The 22,094-nt window shown below is 26.9% G+C and overlaps 3 protein-coding genes across 5 annotated transcripts; 1 reads left to right on the plus strand and 2 right to left on the minus strand.

Annotated features, from left to right (window-relative positions):
* Window positions 1-1,191: 1,191 nt before the first annotated feature.
* LOC105256981 (circadian clock-controlled protein-like) lies at window positions 1,192-11,152 on the minus strand. Its single transcript, XM_011267343.3, has 5 exons — window positions 10,952-11,152; window positions 10,668-10,874; window positions 5,537-5,629; window positions 1,875-2,156; window positions 1,192-1,692 (listed from the first exon to the last, which is right to left on the minus strand). Exons 2-5 carry the CDS (start codon window positions 10,810-10,812, stop codon window positions 1,388-1,390), a joined length of 825 nt encoding a protein of 274 aa, XP_011265645.1. The 5' UTR covers window positions 10,813-10,874; window positions 10,952-11,152; the 3' UTR covers window positions 1,192-1,387.
* Window positions 11,153-15,788: 4,636 nt separating this feature from the next.
* Window positions 15,789-18,288, minus strand: LOC105257067 (protein takeout-like). 3 transcript variants are annotated; one of them, XM_025406288.1, is made up of 6 exons: window positions 18,189-18,288; window positions 17,981-18,107; window positions 17,529-17,904; window positions 17,147-17,268; window positions 16,564-16,804; window positions 15,789-16,334 (listed from the first exon to the last, which is right to left on the minus strand). In XM_025406288.1, the coding sequence occupies exons 4-6, from the start codon at window positions 17,214-17,216 to the stop codon at window positions 15,893-15,895; spliced, it is 753 nt and encodes a 250-aa protein (XP_025262073.1). In that variant the 5' UTR covers window positions 17,217-17,268; window positions 17,529-17,904; window positions 17,981-18,107; window positions 18,189-18,288; the 3' UTR covers window positions 15,789-15,892. The 3 variants fall into 3 exon arrangements, with proteins under 3 accessions (XP_025262073.1, XP_025262072.1, XP_019884676.1); XM_025406287.1 differs by having other exon boundaries at window positions 17,529-17,907; XM_020029117.2 differs by lacking the exons at window positions 17,529-17,904; window positions 17,981-18,107; window positions 18,189-18,288 and having other exon boundaries at window positions 17,147-17,461.
* Window positions 18,152-21,212, plus strand: LOC105257343. Its single transcript, XM_025406281.1, has 6 exons — window positions 18,152-18,997; window positions 19,198-19,461; window positions 19,570-19,845; window positions 20,039-20,165; window positions 20,260-20,415; window positions 21,006-21,212. The coding sequence occupies exons 1-6, from the start codon at window positions 18,152-18,154 to the stop codon at window positions 21,125-21,127; spliced, it is 1,791 nt and encodes a 596-aa protein (XP_025262066.1). The 3' UTR covers window positions 21,128-21,212.
* The last annotated feature ends 882 nt before the right edge of the window (window positions 21,213-22,094 follow it).

Raw genomic sequence — 22,094 nt, forward strand, 5'->3', positions numbered from 1 at the left:
AAGCATCGTTGCCACTTTTAAGAACTTTAAAAAAATCGAGAAGAGAGGATCGGAGGTCAAATGATACGGTCTTACCACGATTCTAATTCATTATCGGCCAATACGCTGTCATGTTTCACGCGTGTTATAAAAAGTTTATGAGTGGCCGGCAAGTTGGAGCCGATTTAACCCCGTTCGCAGTACTTCGTTTATCTATGTTTTTAATTATTTGCTTCTCCATGTCACCCTTTTCTTCTTCAATGATATATTATTTAAGAATTATATTATATTTAAAAAAAATTATATTTCTGAAAAATGTAAAATGCTCTTTGTAGAACAAAATTTTTCGGGATATGACATGTTATATATGATAATTCAATAATTAATGACGAATAAAAAAATGCAGATTACAAATTAAATATTTTAAGCAAAGAATATATAATTTTTAAGCTACATTACTTTCGTAAAATGTAATTTATTGTATGCAAAATATACAACTATTCATCTTAGTTAATAAAATTTAAAAAAATGAAGTATTTCTTAGATTTAAAAAATTCAAATTTAACAAAAATTTTTCCCATATGCAAAATAAATGAATAATTAATGATATTAATTAATAAATGTTCTTCTAATTTTTGATACTTATTTTAAATATTTTACAATTAGATAAATAATTAATAAATGAAGGTAATTAAAAAACTAAAAAATTTTGAAGAAATCTAGATTAAAGTAAGAGATTTTTAAGAAATTTTTTACTACTAATTGTGTAAGTTTCTTCCATTATTACCTAAAGATTAATTTAATGATCCTCTGAGCTATTTAGAAATAATTTTACCCTAATAAAAATAATAAATAGAAACGCCATAAGTGTTTTGATTAAAATTCTTTATTTCGAGGTAGACATATATTTATCAATCTTGTTGTGAAAAATAATTTTTATATGTAATAATTATTTGTATGAAATATACGTGTCTGATATAAATGGTAATGCTATAATCCACACACGATTTACAAATTAAATGTTTAGTATAACTAATAAAAGTCTGCAAAAATTACGTATTATATATATATGTATACGTATATGATTTTATTAATTAATTTACTAATGAAACTTAATTTTAATGTCATAAAATGACAATCGATTTAATTGTATTTTTTTAAATTGCTTTAAATATAACATATTTCATCATTATTATTTACATTTATATGTATACATTTTGTAAATTCGAAATACGAGGTCTATCACAAAAACGATTTGAAAAAAAATGTTAATACTGAACATTAAAATGATGGCAATCTGATTTGTACTTTTAGACCTTGTTAATCTAAAGAAATTAATGTTACATGAATTTTTCTATAAAGTCTATAGTGTGTGAATTTAGTACGCTATTGTGAAAAGCGTAAACTATTACGTATCATGCATCCAGACTTTCAGGGGTAGTTTGCCGAAAGCGCTATTTAAAAATTCTTTAAAATGTTTAGCAATACTAGCACTAGCCGCCGGTCTCATTTCTTCGATTATCTCTTTGGAATTTTGATTTAGAAATTGATTCATTGCTTGTCCGATCACGTTGTTACCGTTTAGATGATCCATTATGCGAAATCTGACTCGAGCGAGATTGAAATCGACCAGCAATCGAGAAATCTGCATATAGCGAATTCCCTCTCTCACTTCTTCAACACCTTGTATACGAGCGATTGCCTCTACATTACCTAAAATAAAACAAGAAGAAGAAAAGCTAACATATATATTTATTATAATATATAATAATATATATAATAATGTATAATAATATATAATAATTATATTATGAGGAAACGATATCCTACAATATTTTTATTTTTAAAAATTATAAAATTATTGTGTTTTTTCATTATATTTTTCACACACTTACCGAATAATGCCCAAAAATTGCCGTGACTTTGTATGGGGAAAAGGAGTACGTTTCCATTGATATCATAGTTTCCTTGAACTTCAATTTTAGGCAATGATAGATAAAGATCGATCCTATATGATGATATATTCACTCGTACTTTGTTGATGCTATAGTTTCCTGGTCCTATTGCAGTAATGTTAGTAAAGAATGCTCTAATGCGCACCGGGCCTTGACCATTTTCTATCTTTAATTCGGGAATCACAAGTGGTTCGATTGAAGGTAAATCTAACTCTGGAATACCTGTTAAAGAATTTTATTAAAAAGCATGTTCTTTTTTCTCTTTCTCAAGATGAGGATTACTAAAAATCGCGAAAATATTAATAATAATAGTCAACATCTATTTATTATAATCTCAAATTATATTTATTATGATATTTGATATAAAAATAATGATATTGATTTTTTCCAAGAGCTATGTGTTAAATAAATCCACAAGGATTTATTGTTTATTATTCTATCTTCCCATTTTTAGATGTTTTTTTTATAAAACTTTTTATAGAAAAAGTTTTATATTATGTAATTTTAATTCAATAACCAATTTAATAATAAAATCTTTTTATTATTCGATATAAATATACTTTCTTTTGGAAATTTAATTACATGTCATAATTTTATCGACTTATTAAAATACAATTTTACTTTTCTCACACAAGACGTAAAAATCTAAGAAAGAGAAAAAAAAGAATAAATATTAAAGTAAATATAAATAATATATTTTTCAAGTATCATAAAAATAAATTTTATCCTTTAAAAATAGGCATTAAAATTAGGAATATCAAAATTAATGCAAGAGAGATTTAATACAAGAGAAAATAGAATATAAATTCGTGTTTTTACGTTAAATATTTCGTGACATCAACATACGCTTTTTGCATACATGGCGCCGGGATTCCCGGCTTTGTTTACGCAGCAGAGTCGTGTCTGTTATCATTCGCGCGGCGACGCTCGAGCGAAGAGGTACGAAGTACTGTGTACATCATTGTATTATTTCGAAATTGACCAGAAATATAATAAAGCAATAAATACCGAGAGGTAAATAATATTCATTATTACGATCGATAACTTAATTAAAAATCGTCAATCTGCGGAGTTAATTGGTTAATGTTAAAATGATTTATATAGTAAATATATAGTAAATTATTTATATAGTAAAGCAAGTATTTTTATCAATATAATTATTTGAAATAGAAAATGACGCAAAAGACAGCAACTATGAATTGTACGTTATTTTTTTCATATCGTGTATAGAGATCTTTGCTGATTGAAATTAATTAATTTGTACATGATTTATGAAGAACGCGTAATAAAATATAAATAATAAGATCGAGCAATTCAAGTAATAAAAAACGACGAAACGACACATTATCCGTTTATTAATAATTAATTCAAAATTCAACGTAACACACGCGTACATAAAATATTTTGTGCATACATTTATTTCGTGTTAAGTATTTTGTCGAATTTTATGTACGTACGTATAAAACATAGTTTGTTTATGTACAATCGTTCTGTTGTCATTCGTGAGACTCGAATGGTGTTGAACATTTTGACATCGTATTATTTCTCCAAACGTGATAGCGATAAATAGAAGATATCAATTCACTGTTATTTCCGATTACAGATTATTATATACGATTATTGTGATACTGGCAATTATCAATTCGCTTAATTAATTTTCACAATCAAAGTTCATGGTTATTTATATATCGAAGTAGATGCCTTGCACGATTTATTAATTTGAAATAAACATCGAATTAAAATATAGAATGACAATTATAAATTATTTCTATCTAGATATATAGAATGACAATAATTTCTTTAATGTTTGGATCTTCGAATATATTTCTTATCAAAATTCTTGATTTTTTTTTATTTATAAATATAATTTGTCTATTATATCATTTTCGCTTTCTTCAGAAAGGGAATCAAAAATTATTAGATCGAATAATTTAACAAAAAAATGAGAAATATTGATAAAAATATAAAATCCGTTTATTAATAATACATTAATTTCGAACATCTTATCTTTGAAATATATCGCGCGTATAATATTAAATTTTTATTTTATGCACACTTTCAGACATTCTATTATTGTGTCTTAACTTTAACAATTAAATCGATTCGCGTAATATATAGCATCGCGATTGTATCGGTACTGTATTAAAACGTATTTTCTGAGTTCGAAATTTATCACACGCAAATGTCAACAAAGACATATTTTCGTATATTATTCTGTTGAAATATTATAATGCGAGAATATAATTGTCTTAAAATGCGAAAGTTTATTCATTACAGAACGTAGAATTATCGTGGCATCAATTATCGTGATGCATAAATCTGGTCAATTCCGAATATATATTTTTATGCAATTATAATTTTTACTTCATTTTTCATTTTACGGTGTGATAAAACACGCGATTAACATCGAGAGTGCCGTTATAAAGTGCCGCGCGATTATTGATTTTCGTTGATTAGTGCGTGCATTGTAATTAATCGTTCGCAAAAGAGCACCATGAAGGAACAACAAGAAAAGAACAAAGGAAAAAGAAGAGGCCAAGGAAGCATCAAATAATGATGGAGTAACTTTAAGGTATGTAATATACGACATTAATAATTAGTAATTCTTTATGAAACTATTAAAAAAAATAAAAATTTAATTGTGTAGAATTTATTTTTAAAAATATTGATTATTTTAGACGTTACTTTAAATTGACATTAAAATGTATGTAATAAGAAAAAATGTATATATTTCTATTTTTCTTTATTATGTACTTTAACGTTAATTTAATTTTTTGAAATATGTTTATATATAGATCATATAGATTAGGTATCAAAATTAAATTATAATTATAAATATAATTTATGAATATAAATTACATAATTATATAAAAATATAATTTAAATTTTTAATATTATCATGTTATCATTTTGCAACACCATGCGTGTAATTGCATATTGTTCTATGAAACTTCAAGTTCTGACTTTATGTATTATATAAAAATTAAACGTTATTATAAAGGTCTAAAAATTAAACGTTATTATAAAGGTCTAAATTACATATATAAATTTTCGCAATATTTCGCAGTTAATCACGATGAAAGCTTACAGTACTCTCTTAAAACATGAAAACATGCTTTACGTAACAATTGGTACTAACATTTTGCTGTCTACAAGTTTAATTGATCTGCCCACTGTATTAACTGGCACGTTATATAAATTCGATAAAAATAGAGATTAAAAGAAAAGTTTGGTTCGTTGAAATATATATCGAATGAATAAAAAATTTCTACGATATCATGGATTACATATTAATCTTTTACTGAATTAATTAATTTTTTTTTTATATCAGATTATATGAACATTTTGCTCTAAATAAATATAAAATGTATCGAAAGTAATGATTTAGCTATAAGATGAAATCGTGCACGATTATAATAGTTTATAGCATGTAATTAATGATTTATAACAAGCAATATATATTTAATTTTCATTATCACAAACATATTTACAATACATATTTCCACCATATTATTATTACAATTTTATCAATGTATTGGGGAGCAATTTGTCAATTTCATGACCATACGTGTATTTATGGTGAACACATGTATTTTACTTACCTTTCACCAAATATGGTTGAATATGGTTGAGCGTACCAAGAAAACACGATTCAATCTTTGGGTCTTTTCTACTGCATGGTAATATGTACTCGGCTGCAAAAAAGAAAACTTGATTGTATACGATCAGACATTGCGCAATGAGCATTATATAATTAATAATAGATGTAATATGGTAATAATAATATACAATACGATATATATGATACGAATTTTTTCACAATAAATTTTGATAATCTATTAGCATATCTCCATTTTTTTTATTAATTTTTCTAATAATTTTTTTTAAGTATACTTTTTAAACATTCAATGCGTAATCTAATTTTTAAATTTAACTATATGTGGACATTTTTGTGAAAAGATTTATCAGAATTGCTAGTTCATACATATATTTCAGATTGCTGTAAAAATCCTTAATTCTTTGAGATGCAATTTTATGCTTTTGCAATTTTTTAAAAGAGCTATAATGTGCTATAGAATTTTGAATAAACAAAATTAAATAATAAATAAAATATTATATAATAGTAAATAAAATATACTAAATAAGTAATTTTCAAATCAAGATAATGAAATATTATAAAATTGTGCAATTATAATAATTATAACAATTTATTATAATTATTATTTTTTTCAATATACGAAAATATTAATTATTTAAATAAAAATTGAAAACTAAAAGTGAGAATAATCAAATCGATATTAAACTAATAAGTCTTAGAAGTCTTAGAAAAGCTAAACTGAATAGAAAATTTTTTTATTATATATTTTCATTTTATTTTAATCTTTTTCAAGATTAATCTGATACTGTTTTATTTTTTTTTGTATTTACTTGTATACATTTCGTTACATTAATTTTGTTATGTTATGTAATGGTCTGTATCATTTGAATTAATCATTTGTTTATACATCATTTAAACATGTTCTAATACATTATAAAAATTGTTATTCAATGCTACATTATTTTGTAATTATCTTATAAGAACAAAATTGATTATTATTAATACGCTACAATCGTTACATAATCAAAGATTATTTGAAATCATTCGCTGTCAGAGCAATTAAAATAATATTACTTTTTCTTCTTGTACTTGATCGAGATATCGTTTAAATACTAAGTTGATCTAATGGAAATTACAATTAACTTAATTATAAAAATATGCTTAACATAGAATTATGCATACATCCATTTTTAACGAATTATTCTGCAACGTCTTCCTATTTCCTTTCATATCTTTTATGCAATCACTCTCACTTTCAATGACCTCACAAGGCTAACAGTCAATTGATGCTATTTTACTCACTTCAAATTTAAGAAACGTCAATCAGAGAAAGTAATATCATACTTGTATACTTCCGAGACTTTAAATAATTCGGAATAATCTTCTATTTAAAAAGAAATTTTTATTAAATAACAATTTTAATTATTAATTATTTTATTTTTTAATGAAAAAATAAAACCTTACGAAGATGTCATATTTTCCATCTATATAAATTGATTTTTTATTAAATATATCTATATTATATATTGTAATAGTATGTAATATTTTTAAATGTACTAGCAAACTATCATATAAAATAAATCAGTAATAAATACTACACATATTATTTTAGTAATATAAATATATCATATTTTTATATTTTATAAATTAATATTTATAAATATTCATTTACGCACTTTTTTAATAAAAAATATAAAAATATACAATATTTATATTACTAAATTAATATTTATAAATTAATATTTATAAATTGTTACATTTTTGTGTGATTTTAGTAATATATCAATTAATAAAATTTTATTTTTGATAAATTATTCAATATAGCGAGTATATATTATTCACAATATAATTTCGAATTTATTTCGAAAACTTTTTAAAATTATGATTTAATAAATTAATTCCCATACATTTGCATGCATTCATATACAGGGCGTTCAAACTATCGTGTGTCAAAGAAAAATCATAAGTAGATTTAATTCTTTTTAATTAAATTTAATTAAATACCCGAAATTCTTTTTAATTAAATTTAATTAAATACCCGAAATTTTACGTGATTATTTGCAAAATAGTATGGGACTTTTAGTTCAGTTTAGCGAGAACTACTTATGATTTTTCTTTGACATACAAACTGAGATAAATGAAATATATAGCTGGGACACCCTGCATATATTCTAACAGCATTAATTTACATTTTTAATGAGAAAGTCTGAGATATTTATATAAGAAAAAAAATGACTGAGTAAAATGTTTCTAACAGTGGCGACTCTTGACCTTTGTTGACGTAATTAAAATCTGTGTCAAACAGCAGAAACACATTGATACCTTTGTATCAATATTATGTCTTTTGTAGGAATCTGGTTCACCTGACACATGGCTATTACGTCGTCACTTTCACTCATGACACGCGCATGATTGACAATGTACAAAAACGATATGTATAGTGAAAGACAAAGAAAGAAGAAACACAATGAGCATTAATGTATTTATATGAAACATAAAAAATTATTTAAAAAGGAAAAATCACACTTTTTTATTTTTTAGATATTATTTTTTTGAAAAAGCTTTTGATTGATAATATGCTTTCCATTTTTAATTTAATATTTTGTGAAATACACACATTTTATATTAATTACACATTTTAAGAGTAGAATATTATCAAAATTATTTTTATTTGTGAATGTACGTTTGCATATTTTAATTAGTTTTCTTTAATGATTTAGCAAGTAGTCTATAATTCATGAGAATTTAAATAAAAAATTCTGATGATTTATCTATAAAATGATTATGTAGAAAAATATCTCGTAATTACATAAATATTAGGTATAATTCTTTTTAATACAGACCGAGAGATTTTAACAAAAACTTCGTATTCGAGAAAAAGAGAAATATGATTTAATCTTCATGTTTAGAGTCTGATTCGCGAATTCAGCATTTATCTTCCTCGAAAAAATGTCGGCGCTTAGGTAATACGTAAAGTATACAGAGTAGAGAATCGGCGGTGCTTTGCGTATGTCGTCGTAATACCGGCTTTAACCTGGTACTTTCTCCGGACGATTGCTGCCGATCCTCGACACCACGAATTACGCAATCTCTGACATAACCTTCGCCACGCCGTCGAGAAACGTTACGCCATATTTCGAGGCATTATATCGATGAGGCCCAATGTGCACGTCGCTTTGCGTCATATTCGTACATGCGAATTATTTTGCTAGTCTTGGGCTATTATTATTTCTAGGAATGTTGAACAAAAAGTGCACATCGCGATGTGGCAAGGGTGAATTTTAGCATACAAAATAATCACGTTTACAACGAAAATATTATGATATGATGTATTATTGATTTTATTAATTAATGCATTAAAATTTATCGGTTTGTAGTGAAAATGTTTTATTGATTCTTATTTGCAGCATCGCAAAATTGTGCTAGTAGTGTAATTTATCTGTATTTTTAATCATATATTTTTAACTCACAAACAAATTCAGAGTTGCATCTAATATTCCAACAGTTATCCAATAGTTATAAATAAATATTCAATAGTTATAAAAATTCCAATAGTTATAGAAAACATTAGTATAACATAAATTATTATGTTAGTATAACATAAATCATTCTCAACAATTATATAATTGAAACTAATGATGTATGATATTGCCCTTCTTTTTTAATTGCTTACAATTATTAATTTAAAGTTGCTATAGAAAAATGTAAAAACGATATAATTAAAGATAATAGAATTATATATGTACAGATAAAAATTATGACAAGAATTATGTGTGTAAACTTGCTTGTAAGAAACTACTTTACATAGTAAATGCAATGCATGAAAGTTGTTATTTGAAATATCATTTATGACGTATAAGATTTTTTATATAATACAAAATTAGAATATTTATAAATTTGAATACATTTCTGATTGATCTTATTATACAAATATATGTAATAAGTTTTTTTAATTAGGTTTATATTGTGCGTTTATGAAAAGATAAGATTTTAAAATTTCTAATATTATATGCTTTCATTGTAGACAAAATAATTTATATCATTATAAGATAATACACTTATCACGTGAATAAAATTTTAATCGAGAATGCTTTGAGAAGATCAAATATAAATTTGACTGTAAGAAGTCTCTAATCGAATTGTCAAAATGTCGTGAAAGAGTTCCAATAATTAGCAGTTGCGATCGCGGAAAGTGCAGGTGCAATCAAGACAAGTAGTTTCCGTCATGTAATCACACGCTGCATCCATTGTTTGTCTTCCTTTGGACTGTGACGAAAGAGAAAGGTAGATACGCTCGAGATGTTCGGCAAAAAATGCGAATGAAAACGCGAAGTGAGATTACACTCGTATGTAATCATTTCCTATTGTCTTTTGTACACGTAATCACTGTGCTAGTGCATTCCTCAAAGTGAAGTAAACAATAATGTAAGGAAGCAAAAAATACATTTCCTTTTCAAACTAATATAAACGTAGTTTAAACGTAGTCTAATTTAAAATAAATCAAATCATCAAATTATCATCAAATTATTGTTAACAAAGATCATCGGAATAATGACAGAATAATAACACAAACTTTTTCCGGAAATGCAGCCGAAAGAATGTTAGCTTTCTCGACTTTTAAATCATTAGTGTGTATACCTCCAACAACATTTTATTAAATAATTATATAATATTTTAAAAACCACAACTATTCAAATGCAAGATTTAAAAATATAAGTTAAAATATAAAAATATAAATTAAATTAGTAATATTATCTGCATAAATAATAATAAAAATGCAAATTGAAATTATAATTTCGTTTTTACATTAATTAAAGGAACAAAGTAACTAGAACAAATATGCCTTGAATAATTGATGAATATTCTAAATGTGCTTTAATGCATGCTTTAATAAGGTTAGCTATCGTTAAAAATCATTGCACGGTTGTGATTCAAATGAGAAATAAAATACGCGGAATGTGACATGATTTGAGATCAAATAAGTAATGAATATTATCATCAAGATCTGTGACTAATAAATCCGCATGCTGCATATCAATTAATGTCAATCCAATGTCTCAGTTTCTAACAACTATGTGAAGGACAAGGCGTATGCCAGTTTATAAGTGAAAAAAAAATTTTGACACAGATCTTACGAGTGGCGAAATCCGGCTCATTGAGTTCCGTAAGACTGGCTTCCGTAACGTTGGTTTCCGTAACGTTCTGATCCTCGCAGGACACTAGTAAGACGTTCGAGTAGAGTCCCAGAAGCAGGACGGAAGCTACCCTCGCGAAGATCATTCTGGTTGTATTCTTCTCGAGAGACACGACACTCTTCACTTTCTCGTTCTGATTAATTAATTCTGTAAAAATGCGAACACATCTTTAGCCTCGTGCGATTAATTACCCCCTTCCTCCCCTTCCAATAAGGGACACTTACAAAAAGACACTTGTGCAAGTATGTGTGCGTGTATCGTACTTTTAGCTGAAAGACCGGCAGCTTTCTTGGCACGAAGATTGCAGAAAAAACATAATCGGTATCGAGGAAAGAAAAATAAAGGAATTAAAGGATTCCGCCGATGACTAAACGACTATACTTTAAGATAAACTAAGGACGGGACCCCTTCATATCCCGTCTTATATGCGTGGGGATTCCCCTACTCTGAGAAAGCACCACTACTGCCTTCGACTTTAAGAAGCCGTTGTGGTCACCTCTTTCCACCAGGACACTGTATTCAGCAATCGATTTTCTATGACCGACTGCATACGAAATTTGCATATGATTGCGACGATCATGGAAAATGTGCGTCACTAGATATTTCTAAGAATGTATAATTTTTCATGTGTTGTAAACAATTATTTACGTGCATATTATTATGAATTTTTCTTACAATTAAGGTAGATTATTAGAAATAAATGCAAAAAAATTTACGTTCTATACATTTGCAAAGCATATTTATGTATCATTATATTTTTTCTTTGATATAATAATTTTAAAGTAATATAGATGCAAAACAATATTAGAGAAGTAGTTCAATAAGAGTATTAAATAACACAGAGTATTTAAAATGTAATAAATTTTATTTTTATCAAAAGTTTTGTGACAATTCATGAAATGCAATTAAATGGAAAGAGAAAAAATACATTCCTATTTCAATCTTATATATATATATTTTATATTGATAAGTCATTGCATATATAAGAGACTGTTATGTAGATCTTTTCAATGAATATCATTAAAAAAGAAATTAAAAGTAAACTGATTGATTTTCCAATCGAATTCACAATGATATAGAAAGAATTTTCAATGAAAAATAAGACCTTATAGTTATAAATGCATAATATAAATGCGTATATTGTATAGAGAACAAATTCAAAATAGCTTAGATAAAATTTAAATTATTTGTCACAATTAATGTCATAATTACTTAATATATGTTTTCCTTCATAAGGAAATTAAAAATAATTTGTCTGACTTATAAATTAATCTAATCATGAAAACAGGAAAAATGAAATTAAAAAATGAAATTAAAATATCCCAATTTTTCGAGCTATTACACATATGTAAGAATTAGAATATGTTGCTATACAATTCAACGATTGTATATTATTCACAAATATTTTAATAATACTATTCTCATTGTTATTTTAAATTAATTAATTGTATATGTCTGCATTGACATGTACAATTTATGGGTAATAATAAATTCTTACTTTTTTTAATACTTTCAATTTCATTTGTCACTTAAAAGCATATGCATTGACTGTAAAACAATAAAACTAATTAATTAAACTGGTTTTATTCTGCGATGATTGACAGTTTGTTCAAGCATGACTATTTAGTGTTTCATTATCTCCTTAAATTCGTTCTCGGAGGAATTTTACTTTTCATTATATTTTTTGAATCGTACATTTATATTTATACTATATTTTTACAAATTATTTAAAAATATTTTTTAAAAACTAAAGAATATAAAATAAGCTAGCTTACTAATATCTATTATAATGCGATTTTATTTCAAAAATTTAAATATTAATTAAAAATATAAGTTATAAATATCAATCAATAAATAAATAAGTACTAATATATCAATTATTATATAAATTACATATCATTCTAAAAATGAACATTAAATTTATTAATCTTAAAAAATGAATAATAAATCTATTAATATTAAAAATAATTTCAAAATTATAGAATCAGAATAGTTTATCTTTCTTACATCGTTGAAAAACAAATAACACAAGCATAAATAATAATTAAGTGTGAAGCAAGTAGAATACTCTTTAGCAAAGAATTGCGGCAAATTGCGTAATTATATGATTATGTAATTACATTTTAAGAGATGAGTTTGTTGACAAACAGAAAAAGAAAAACAGGAAGAAGAGAGATAAGAAAATTGCAATGAAAAAGAGTAGAAATGAAGAAAGCTACTTAACATAAAAGCTACTTAACAAATTTATGAATTGTCAAAAACAAGAATTGGATGCTTATAATACATATGTATGTAATGCTTTTTTGTCACATAAATTATATATATAATTACATGCTATTTTAATCATGTAAGGGAATTTCTGAGATTTCTGACAGCCTAAGAAATGATTCTTGAATGTACTCGAGTGCAATGGTGGTTAACAATTGGAAGGAGCGTCAAAAAAGAAGATTCATAAATGATTTAAATTAATCAAATATATGATATTTAAAAATATTTGGTTATATAAAATATTCTTGAGAAATTATTTTTAATAATGCAAATATTGAAATTTAATTATTAAAAAAATATATGTCTCGACATACAAATTAGTCTATTAGTAAATGAAAGAAAAAGTAAACTTATATTAAATGTTAATTTATGCAAACTTATACTTAATATTTACTATGATAATAGTAACTATGATCTCCTAGATTAAATAATTTAAATAAAAAAAAACAAGGTAGAACAATGAATATAATAAATCACTGAATTAAATATTTTACATAATGAAAAATGTATACAAATCAGTTTATTAAAATTTATCCATTTGATAATTTATTAAAAATGTGAGAAATATTCGTATAATATTCTGTAAAATTTTACATATTGATGCATGTATAAATAAAATGTATGTATAAATAAAAAAATTAAATGTGTTAAATAATAATATGTTGAATTTATTCTCAGCATGCCGTGTGATTTCTCGTGTCTTGTTTATTATATGTATGTGATTAATTTGGGAGTGCCGTACAAAGTGTCATGCATTTAATTTTTGGGAAATTATGCCGTACAAGGTATCGCGTATTTGTTTGTCGCGGATGTCGTCACGTTTTAATTTAATTCAGGGATGCCGGGTGTACAAGGTGTACGAGTTTATTATAATAATGAAAAAAATAACAAATTATATAAAGTGTATACATTTTTTGCGAATGATTGTATTTGGCGATGACGAAGTAATTTTGGAGAATGAATTTATTATTTATATATTACTTATTTATTTTTTCACACACACATATATTAATTGCTTGCGTGTACATCAATTATAGTGAGTCATGGCAATATATTATATTTTAAAATAATAAATCTATAAAAATTGAATTTCAAATATGATATGTCAAATACCATATATGTCTGAATGTATTATACATACAGTATCTTATTGTAATAAATATTAAAATGTAGAGAAATATATTAGCATATTATATTAAAACATCATAAATCTCTTTGTTTTGAGTAAGCTATAATAGATTGGTTGAGAAAGGGTAACTTTTAATAAATTTTAATAAATTTCTTAAATATATATATGTACATATATGCATGTATATACATGTATACATGCATGTATATGCATGTATATATATTATAAACATAAATTATACGGATATAGTTATACATATTTAATTAAATAAGTTACATTAAACTAAAGAAGGATACAAAGTATTTCAATTATATAGTATATAGTTTCACTCTGTTTAATTAATAAAAAATACATAATTATACTAATTATATATAATCGTGATAATACTAATTCAATACGGAACTTATTTCTATAAATATTTATTTTTTTTATAGTTGATGTGTTTATGTTGATTGATAACTTGGTTTTTTTTTAATCAATTAAAATTATATAAAATAACATCGAATAAACGATTGTATGAATATTTTACGATCGTAAATTAATGTAACATATTTATGCTTATTTGCTGGTAACGTAATTATTTGACAGGAGAACTTTTTTACTTTTTCAATCTATTCCTGATTTTAAATTTATATTTCTAATGTAAATCAATCCAAATATATAAATACAGCCAGCATCAAGAAAAAAAAGATTTGATTAGAAGATGAAATAAATTATATAATTTATGCAACATAGATGATCAAACCTGGTCAGAATGTGTATAAAATATGCGTAAAATAACATATTTCTCTGCATATCTCTGTGATGATACATAATCAAAAATCTCGTAAACAGAAAATTAAATCGCAAATAAAATATACTACTTTATAATTGCGATTTTGTCTTGTGTTACCTTAGCAAATAAGATGAAATTACTAGGATTATTAAAGCACTATTACCAATATTAGAGATATTAGGAATATTAGAGCTATTAGAATTATTATTATTATTATTATATAAGTCATAGTTATTATATGAATATCAGAGCTAAATATTAAAATTTAAGATTACAATTTAAAATCATAAATTCATAAATCATAAATTTTTCTAAATATTAAAATTTAAGATTACAATTTAAAATCATAAATTTAAATTTAATTTTAAGAAAAGTTCTGCAGTCAGAATTATATATAATGTTATACATATCATTTTGTAATATTCTTTCAGACATTTATATTACAAATGTGAATAACATACGATATACATGTACATTTAATGTATGTAATGTGTATTTGATTAACTTTATTCTGTTATAAACTATATTTGTATATTATAAATTTATTTTATTATAAATTATATTTGTATATCATAATTCCTTTTTCATATAATATTAATTTTAAATATAAATGCTGTCACAATATATGATAATTTCGCAAATATTGAATAAAAATAGATTAACTCAAAAATAATTTTTATTATTGTTTAATTTCTAATTTATTTTAATTTAGATATTCTATTAATTTTATTTAAGTAAAGAAATTTTACATTTTTATTTGTTTTTGCACAATTTATTTATTAGTATTTGCGAATTATTGAATGTGAAGGCATATATTAATCTTTTTGATATTGATAATATTACTTGTATATTATACAATTCTATTACAATATTTATTACAATATTTATTAGAATATTTATGACAAGTTTATATATGTGCTGTATATAGAAAAGTTTATCTACATTTAAAAGTTTTTGTATTGATAAAAAATAAACACAAAACAACTACTATATTTAAGGTGGTAATAATGTGTCCATTGGAAACATTGAGTAAATCTTATTCGAGAATGTTTTAAACATGTCTGAAACGGTATTTTCGAGAGCTGGCTTAATTTCGGCCGCTACAATTTTCCAATTGTCGTTTAAGAAAAGATTCATAGCATTGGATAAAGTACCATCGCCGTTGAATAAATTATCCAAATAGATATTAGCGTGTCCAACGTCAAAGTCCACGTAAAGGTCGATCACACGAAAATGAATCTCGCCAGTTTTCTTAGATTGATAACGTTCACCTTGAACAGTAGCTATGACTTCGATATCCGTGAAATTACCACGTGCTAATCCATTTCCGTTTATTGGCAACAATAAGATCTTTCCGTTCATGTTGTAGTGCGCGGTCATTTCAAGACGTGGAAGGTACAGTTTCAATCTAACGCAATCCCTATCGACGTCAACTCTGAAAAAGCATGCCATATAAGTTCCGCGTGCAATAGAATTTATGATACAAATAATTTTGATATATGATTCCATTAATAAAATAAAATTTATCGAAATTATTAGAGAATAAAATTTATCAAAATTAACTTTAAATAAACCAAAAAAGTTTTACAAGATCAGATTTTTTTTAAATGCAAGGTAAATTTATATAAATTGTGTTTTTTAATTTAATCTATCATGGAACTTACTTGACGTTTTTTAAGATAAAATTTGTTCCACCTTGAATCTCGATATCAGTATATGTCGATCTCATGGAAATTGGACCAGCTGTTTGACTGATTTCAATGTGTGGTATGCGAAGTGGCTCACAAGGAGGTATTTGTAATGCTGGAATGCCTGTTTTTAAATAAGGTCTTAACGAGTCCATGCTTCGTTTCACGCATTCATTTAGATTCGGATCATTGCGGTGACATATCTTCAGAAATGACGCTACGAAGAAAATAGATATTTTTTATTCGTGATTTTTCTTGTAATTAATATAATATTTAATAATTAATAATTTAGTAATTAACATTTAATAGTTATAAATAATATTTTATATTTTATATAATATACAAATTATTAGAAGATAAATTAACAAAAATATTTGATATAGCATACTATGTATTATTTGCTAATATTATATTAAAAATTATTATGTATGAAAATTATTACATGAGATATCAGATTTCGAAAGATTTAATGGAACACTTTTATAAGATAAATATTATCATATTCAATATATGAAATATAAACTTCTATCTCTTATAAAGTAATTTGGATTTTACTTACGTATATCTCGAGATTTTACTGCTATAAAACCAGTTATCAGCAAAAATGCAATATTCGCGCTTGTGTGCATTGTGACTACAATGAAGTCCGCATGTGAAATAATTTATCGGCGCGCTGAAATGCTAAAAAAAATATGTGAATTTTACAATCGATTATGGCAATGTGCTGATTGCGCGATTTTAATAGCCTCCCCTCTCATTGCTCTCCTTTACTTACGAATTAAAGTGCTTGTTCGATATAAAATAACTGGTGTCCCATTTTCTCATGCAACTTAATTTAAAGTCTAATTTAATTTATTTTTTTTTAATATTATAATTTTTGCATGTAATTTTATAACTCTTGACAAAATATATCTATTTGAAATTTTAGTTTCTATTTATACCATAATGATCTGCGGCGTAACAGAAGGCCATTCGAAGACCTTGCTCTCCATTTTACATCACCATGTAATAGGAGAATTTAAGGAAATGCGAAGAAAATATATCGAAGTCTGACTAAGAGCCACTTAGTTAGCCAGCATCATATAAGATTGGTCCATGGCCTAGATCCCTTACGCCCTTCCATGATCGACTATAAAAACTTTCTGTGAATGCATGGTCGACTTGCAGTCGATAGTTTGTACTCGTCGTCGATATTTTTTTGATTTTGTAAAGAATCCTTATTCCCGAAATGTTGCGTGGAATCGTCGAGTACCAAAAATCAACGAAGCGCAACATATGTTGAATCAAATGCTGATGTGCACGATCGTTGCATATTTCCTGCTAATATTCATTATTATCAGTATTATTTTAGTATTGATTTATAAACCAATCTACATTTGGAAAATCGACGTACCTTATTGAAGAATCTGAAGAAGTATCCGTTCAATTCTGCAATCGTATCAAGATACGATAAATTCGACATCTTTATCAAATTAACGAAATTTGCAGACACTTGAAAACCATCTGTCACCTGTCACCTTCTGAAAAATTAATTTAAACAATTTAAATTAATTAAAAAGACAAAATGCCAAGATTGGAGTCACAGAACATCGTTTACATACTTCTAATACTCTCTACGATAACTTTGGTGAGATGCGCGTTATTAGAAATGTCCCAGATGCTCTGGAATAAGACGGTGTCAGGAGGTCTGACGAAGATTGGCAAGCTGGATCCGTTGAGAGTACCTGTAATTAAAATTGATCAATCTGAAGGTGAGATTAGTTACAGAGTGATTCTAAGAAATTTGGAAATTGTCGGGCTCAACGAATCGATCTTGGAGAGTATCTACGTCGCTCGCAGCGAACTTAACTCTAACTTGAGCGATTTCGAGGCCGGATACGTGAGCTACAGCAATATCAGAGACGTAGATTCCGTCAGATACAGTTTCCATACCATGATGAGAGAACCTAATGTACCGAAAGAAAATTTCGAAGACATCGTTTCGTCTGTGAATCGAGCTGATATCAGACCATCTTCGCGTTATCAGGAAGCTCGCTTTGAAAAATTGCAACAAGATCAAGATGGCTCGAGGACATTTGAACAAAATCAACAATATAATCGGCGGACGCCTTTTCGTTCTGATGTCAGATTCGATGATTTTCATAGGGACAGTTTAAAAGCGTCGAGCAATTTGCAGACAAATCCCGAGAATTTCAAAGACTTTAAGCGTCCGACTTATGTTCAGCCTATCTATGCACAAAAGGCGAGAGACATTCAAGGATATCAGGGAAGCTCGCGAAGCAGTGAAGAAATAATTGATTGTGGAGATTCAAAGGATTCCCAGTTTAGGGGAAATCAGAAAGGTAGCCAGAAATATGAACCACGACAAGACGCTGATGACAGATATGAAAGGCGAATCGAGGATGTTGAGGTTTGATTAAGATTTATCTAATTGTTCCCTGCATAATTTATACAAAAAATTATACATTACAATATTATTATATTATTTTTGTTATTATATAATATTTTTATATAAACTTTCTGTATAAATTACTGTATACAGACTGAAGTAACATTAGTGAACGTAATTTATATGCAGAAACTTTCAAACTACAAAATTTAATAAAACAGGTTTCTGCGTCGAAAACAGTCGAGACTAGGTTGAAAAGTCAGGGTGATGCAAGACCGCCTACATTGTATAATAGAGAACAGTCTTTGCGATCGAATCTCTTGAGCAACGTTAAATTATCGAGACACGGAGTGATAGAGCGAACAGATTACATCGATATTGTCTACGCGGATGACAAAGCTAATGGAAGTATAAAACATTTCGGTAACTTAGGTATCAATCCTGTAGAGAGCCGACAAGTATATGACATCGAGGATATCATGAAGGTATTTTTTTTATATTTATTTATTTATTTTTATTTTTATTTGTGGTTCTTCCTCTCTCTTTTTCAAGTTACCAGTTTCTGCATGATTCGCAAAATATTCTGAATGTAGGGCATTCGGGAGAATACAAGGTTTATTATTCACAATTTTACGGAGGGAGAAGCCTTGAGGAAGAGGAATGACCTAGTTAAAGCTGCCATGGAAGCTAACAATTTGAGGAATCTAACTAGATATGCGAAGGGTTATCAAGAGCAGCAGGGATATTTTGAAGAAGGCATGCAGCTGATCTATCATTATGGCGAAATGGACGTGAGAAATGATAGTGCTTCTCAAAATATCAGTGATAACAGAAGAACGAAGCGAGCACGTTCTAAGGAAGCTGATGAAGTAAAATCAATATTTTTTTAATCAAATCTCACACATTTTGAATCATTTAAAAATTTTTTTAAATATCTGATATATCCGTGAGTTTTAAATATCTGATATATCCGTGAGTTTATAAGAAAAAAAGAGAATAATTTGTCGCTGTACCTGTTGTTTCTATATCTATTGTTTCTCACATATCCTAAAAATTCTCTAGGACGACGTGATGCGTGTGATTTTGAGAATACGCGTTCCACTGCTTCGCGTCAAGTCTCAATACACGCTTACGGGAAAAGTGGGAAAGGAGATGTTACGTGGCAATGGCCTGCTGACCGGAAACTTTAGTAAGGAAAAACTTGCATGCGATGAAATTGCGTGCGAAAATTAATGAAAATTAGCGAAAATTTATTAATGTATACTTCCCTGTTGCTTCTATAGCCGATGTAGTGGGCGATTTTACATTGGAACTGAAGAAGCTGAACGAAGAGCTGATTATCATTCGTGCTGCTAGAGCCAAATTGTCCGCCAAGGACAAGAAGATCAATCTTCAAGGTATGAACGAGGCGGGACCAGTGCAAGTTATTCTCAATTATGGTAAATATGTATAACTATAAATAATAGAATAATCACGATTACTGTTCTCTCAAAGAGGGAGAACAATAAATTAGCTATCGACTATCAGAATAAATTAATCGATAACTTTAAAGCCGGTCTTGACGATTACGTGAAATCACATTTGTGTTTGTTACGCGACTGTCGCACGGCTCTTCCGTAGTTACTAGTTACTACTTGATGAATTCTTTCTTGGAAAGTAACGTCGATTCACGACTCGTTACATGGCGATATCGATCAGGTGTCAATTATATAAACGGTGTATAAAGTTTCAAGCGAATAATAATCGCGCGGGGGATAGCCACGCGTTTGCGAGATCTTAAAATTTCGCAAATACGTTTCTTGGCTGCTGTCGCACGGCTTAACTCCGCTAAAGAAGAAACTAAGATGAAACGTGCATGATCGGCATCGCGGATCGAGAGTCGTCGAAACGTATCCCGAGAGCTCGCGAGAGAGTAAAAGTCCTCTTCACTTTCTTGCGAACGCGACCGAACGGCCCCGCGACTAAACGATCCTGTGCGATGTTAACTCTATTGATCTCTCATTCACGCCGATTCACTTTCCTCCGTCAGGTTTAACGGCTGCAGAGGCAATCGCTGCAATGCTCGCCGACGACTTTGCCACTAAGGGGCTCAGCGAGAAAACGGCCGACGCACTGATCTACAGGATGTACGAGAATTTACCCGTCAATTAACTAGTTTTCGCTTGATCGATCAAGTGTCCCGGGACGATCGAGAATTTTGCACCTCCAGAGATACGTCTCTGTTCGTCAATCTTGCGCGTATATATTTATTATATATATTTATTTATTTTATTTATTTATTTTAGTCCTTTATTTGCATGCGGTTTTTCATGACATATATTTATTTATCGTTACTTTGAGATTTTTGTTCGCTTATATTTATGCATTTTTTCAGCATAATGGGATTTTAATTAATATTATACGTATTTATTTATATTTATATATATTTGAAATATATTTTATTATATTTTTATTTTATATATTGTGTATATATAAAATAATATAATTTTAAATAATTATATATATATATAATATATATATATATATATATATAATTAATTAATAATAATATATATAATTATACAAAATTAATTTAGAACTAGAATCATAAATTCTTAACAAGAAAAATATAGGAAGAGTTTTCTTTAACTTCTTTTTTTATGTCGTTTATTTAAGAAATTCTATATAAACAGACTGCTTTTATTTGCGTTTATATTAAATCCTTCGTACATTCCTTTATAAATAGTTACAAAATCCCACATTTATACATTTACTTAAGGAAGAGACGATCTATTACCTTTATATAATGACATTTGGAAAATTCAAGTAACTATCTTCATTTTTTATTCCACTAGCGAAAATTGCTTTGTATTCCGGGATTATACATGAACAAGTTACTTTTATCGCGCTTATACAAATCTTTCCTTATAAATAGTTAGTCAATTATATATTTATTATTAATTAGATTTACGGTAATGGTGTGAGATGTAAATTAGTTTGGTAATTTTGCATTTCAAGAATTTCAATCAATTTAATTTTTTTAAATAACTTAAATTCTATTTAATTCTTCTTATAAGCGCTATTCTTTGTTTATTTGTGTATTGTATAATTCATGTTATTTTTCGAATTTTGCATTACG

Source organism: Camponotus floridanus, unplaced genomic scaffold (genome assembly GCF_003227725.1).
Source record: "Camponotus floridanus strain SB8 unplaced genomic scaffold, Cflo_v7.5 scaffold139, whole genome shotgun sequence".
Lineage (NCBI taxonomy): Eukaryota > Metazoa > Arthropoda > Insecta > Hymenoptera > Formicidae > Camponotus > Camponotus floridanus.

Bases quoted from the DNA above. Each gene is read 5' to 3' on its own strand.
- LOC105256981 (XM_011267343.3), bottom strand. From the start codon at position 10,812: ATGATCTTCGCGAGGGTAGCTTCCGTCCTGCTTCTGGGACTCTACTCG. The intron at 5,630-10,667 runs GTAAGATCTGTG...TCTTTTTTGCAG, and splicing joins TGAGCCGGATTTCGCCACTC to CCGAGTACATATTACCATGC. The intron at 1,693-1,874 runs GTAAGTGTGTGA...GTTTTATTTTAG, and splicing joins CAATTTTTGGGCATTATTCG to GTAATGTAGAGGCAATCGCT.
- LOC105257067 (XM_025406288.1), bottom strand. From the start codon at position 17,216: ATGCACACAAGCGCGAATATTGCATTTTTGCTGATAACTGGTTTTATA. The intron at 16,805-17,146 runs GTAAGTAAAATC...TTTTCTTCGTAG, and splicing joins AGTAAAATCTCGAGATATAC to CGTCATTTCTGAAGATATGT. The intron at 16,335-16,563 runs GTAAGTTCCATG...ATGCTTTTTCAG, and splicing joins TTTATCTTAAAAAACGTCAA to AGTTGACGTCGATAGGGATT.
- LOC105257343 (XM_025406281.1), top strand. From the start codon at position 18,152: ATGCCAAGATTGGAGTCACAGAACATCGTTTACATACTTCTAATACTC. The intron at 19,462-19,569 runs GTATTTTTTTTA...TTCTGAATGTAG, and splicing joins ACATCGAGGATATCATGAAG to GGCATTCGGGAGAATACAAG. The intron at 19,846-20,038 runs GTAAAATCAATA...AAAATTCTCTAG, and splicing joins GTTCTAAGGAAGCTGATGAA to GACGACGTGATGCGTGTGAT.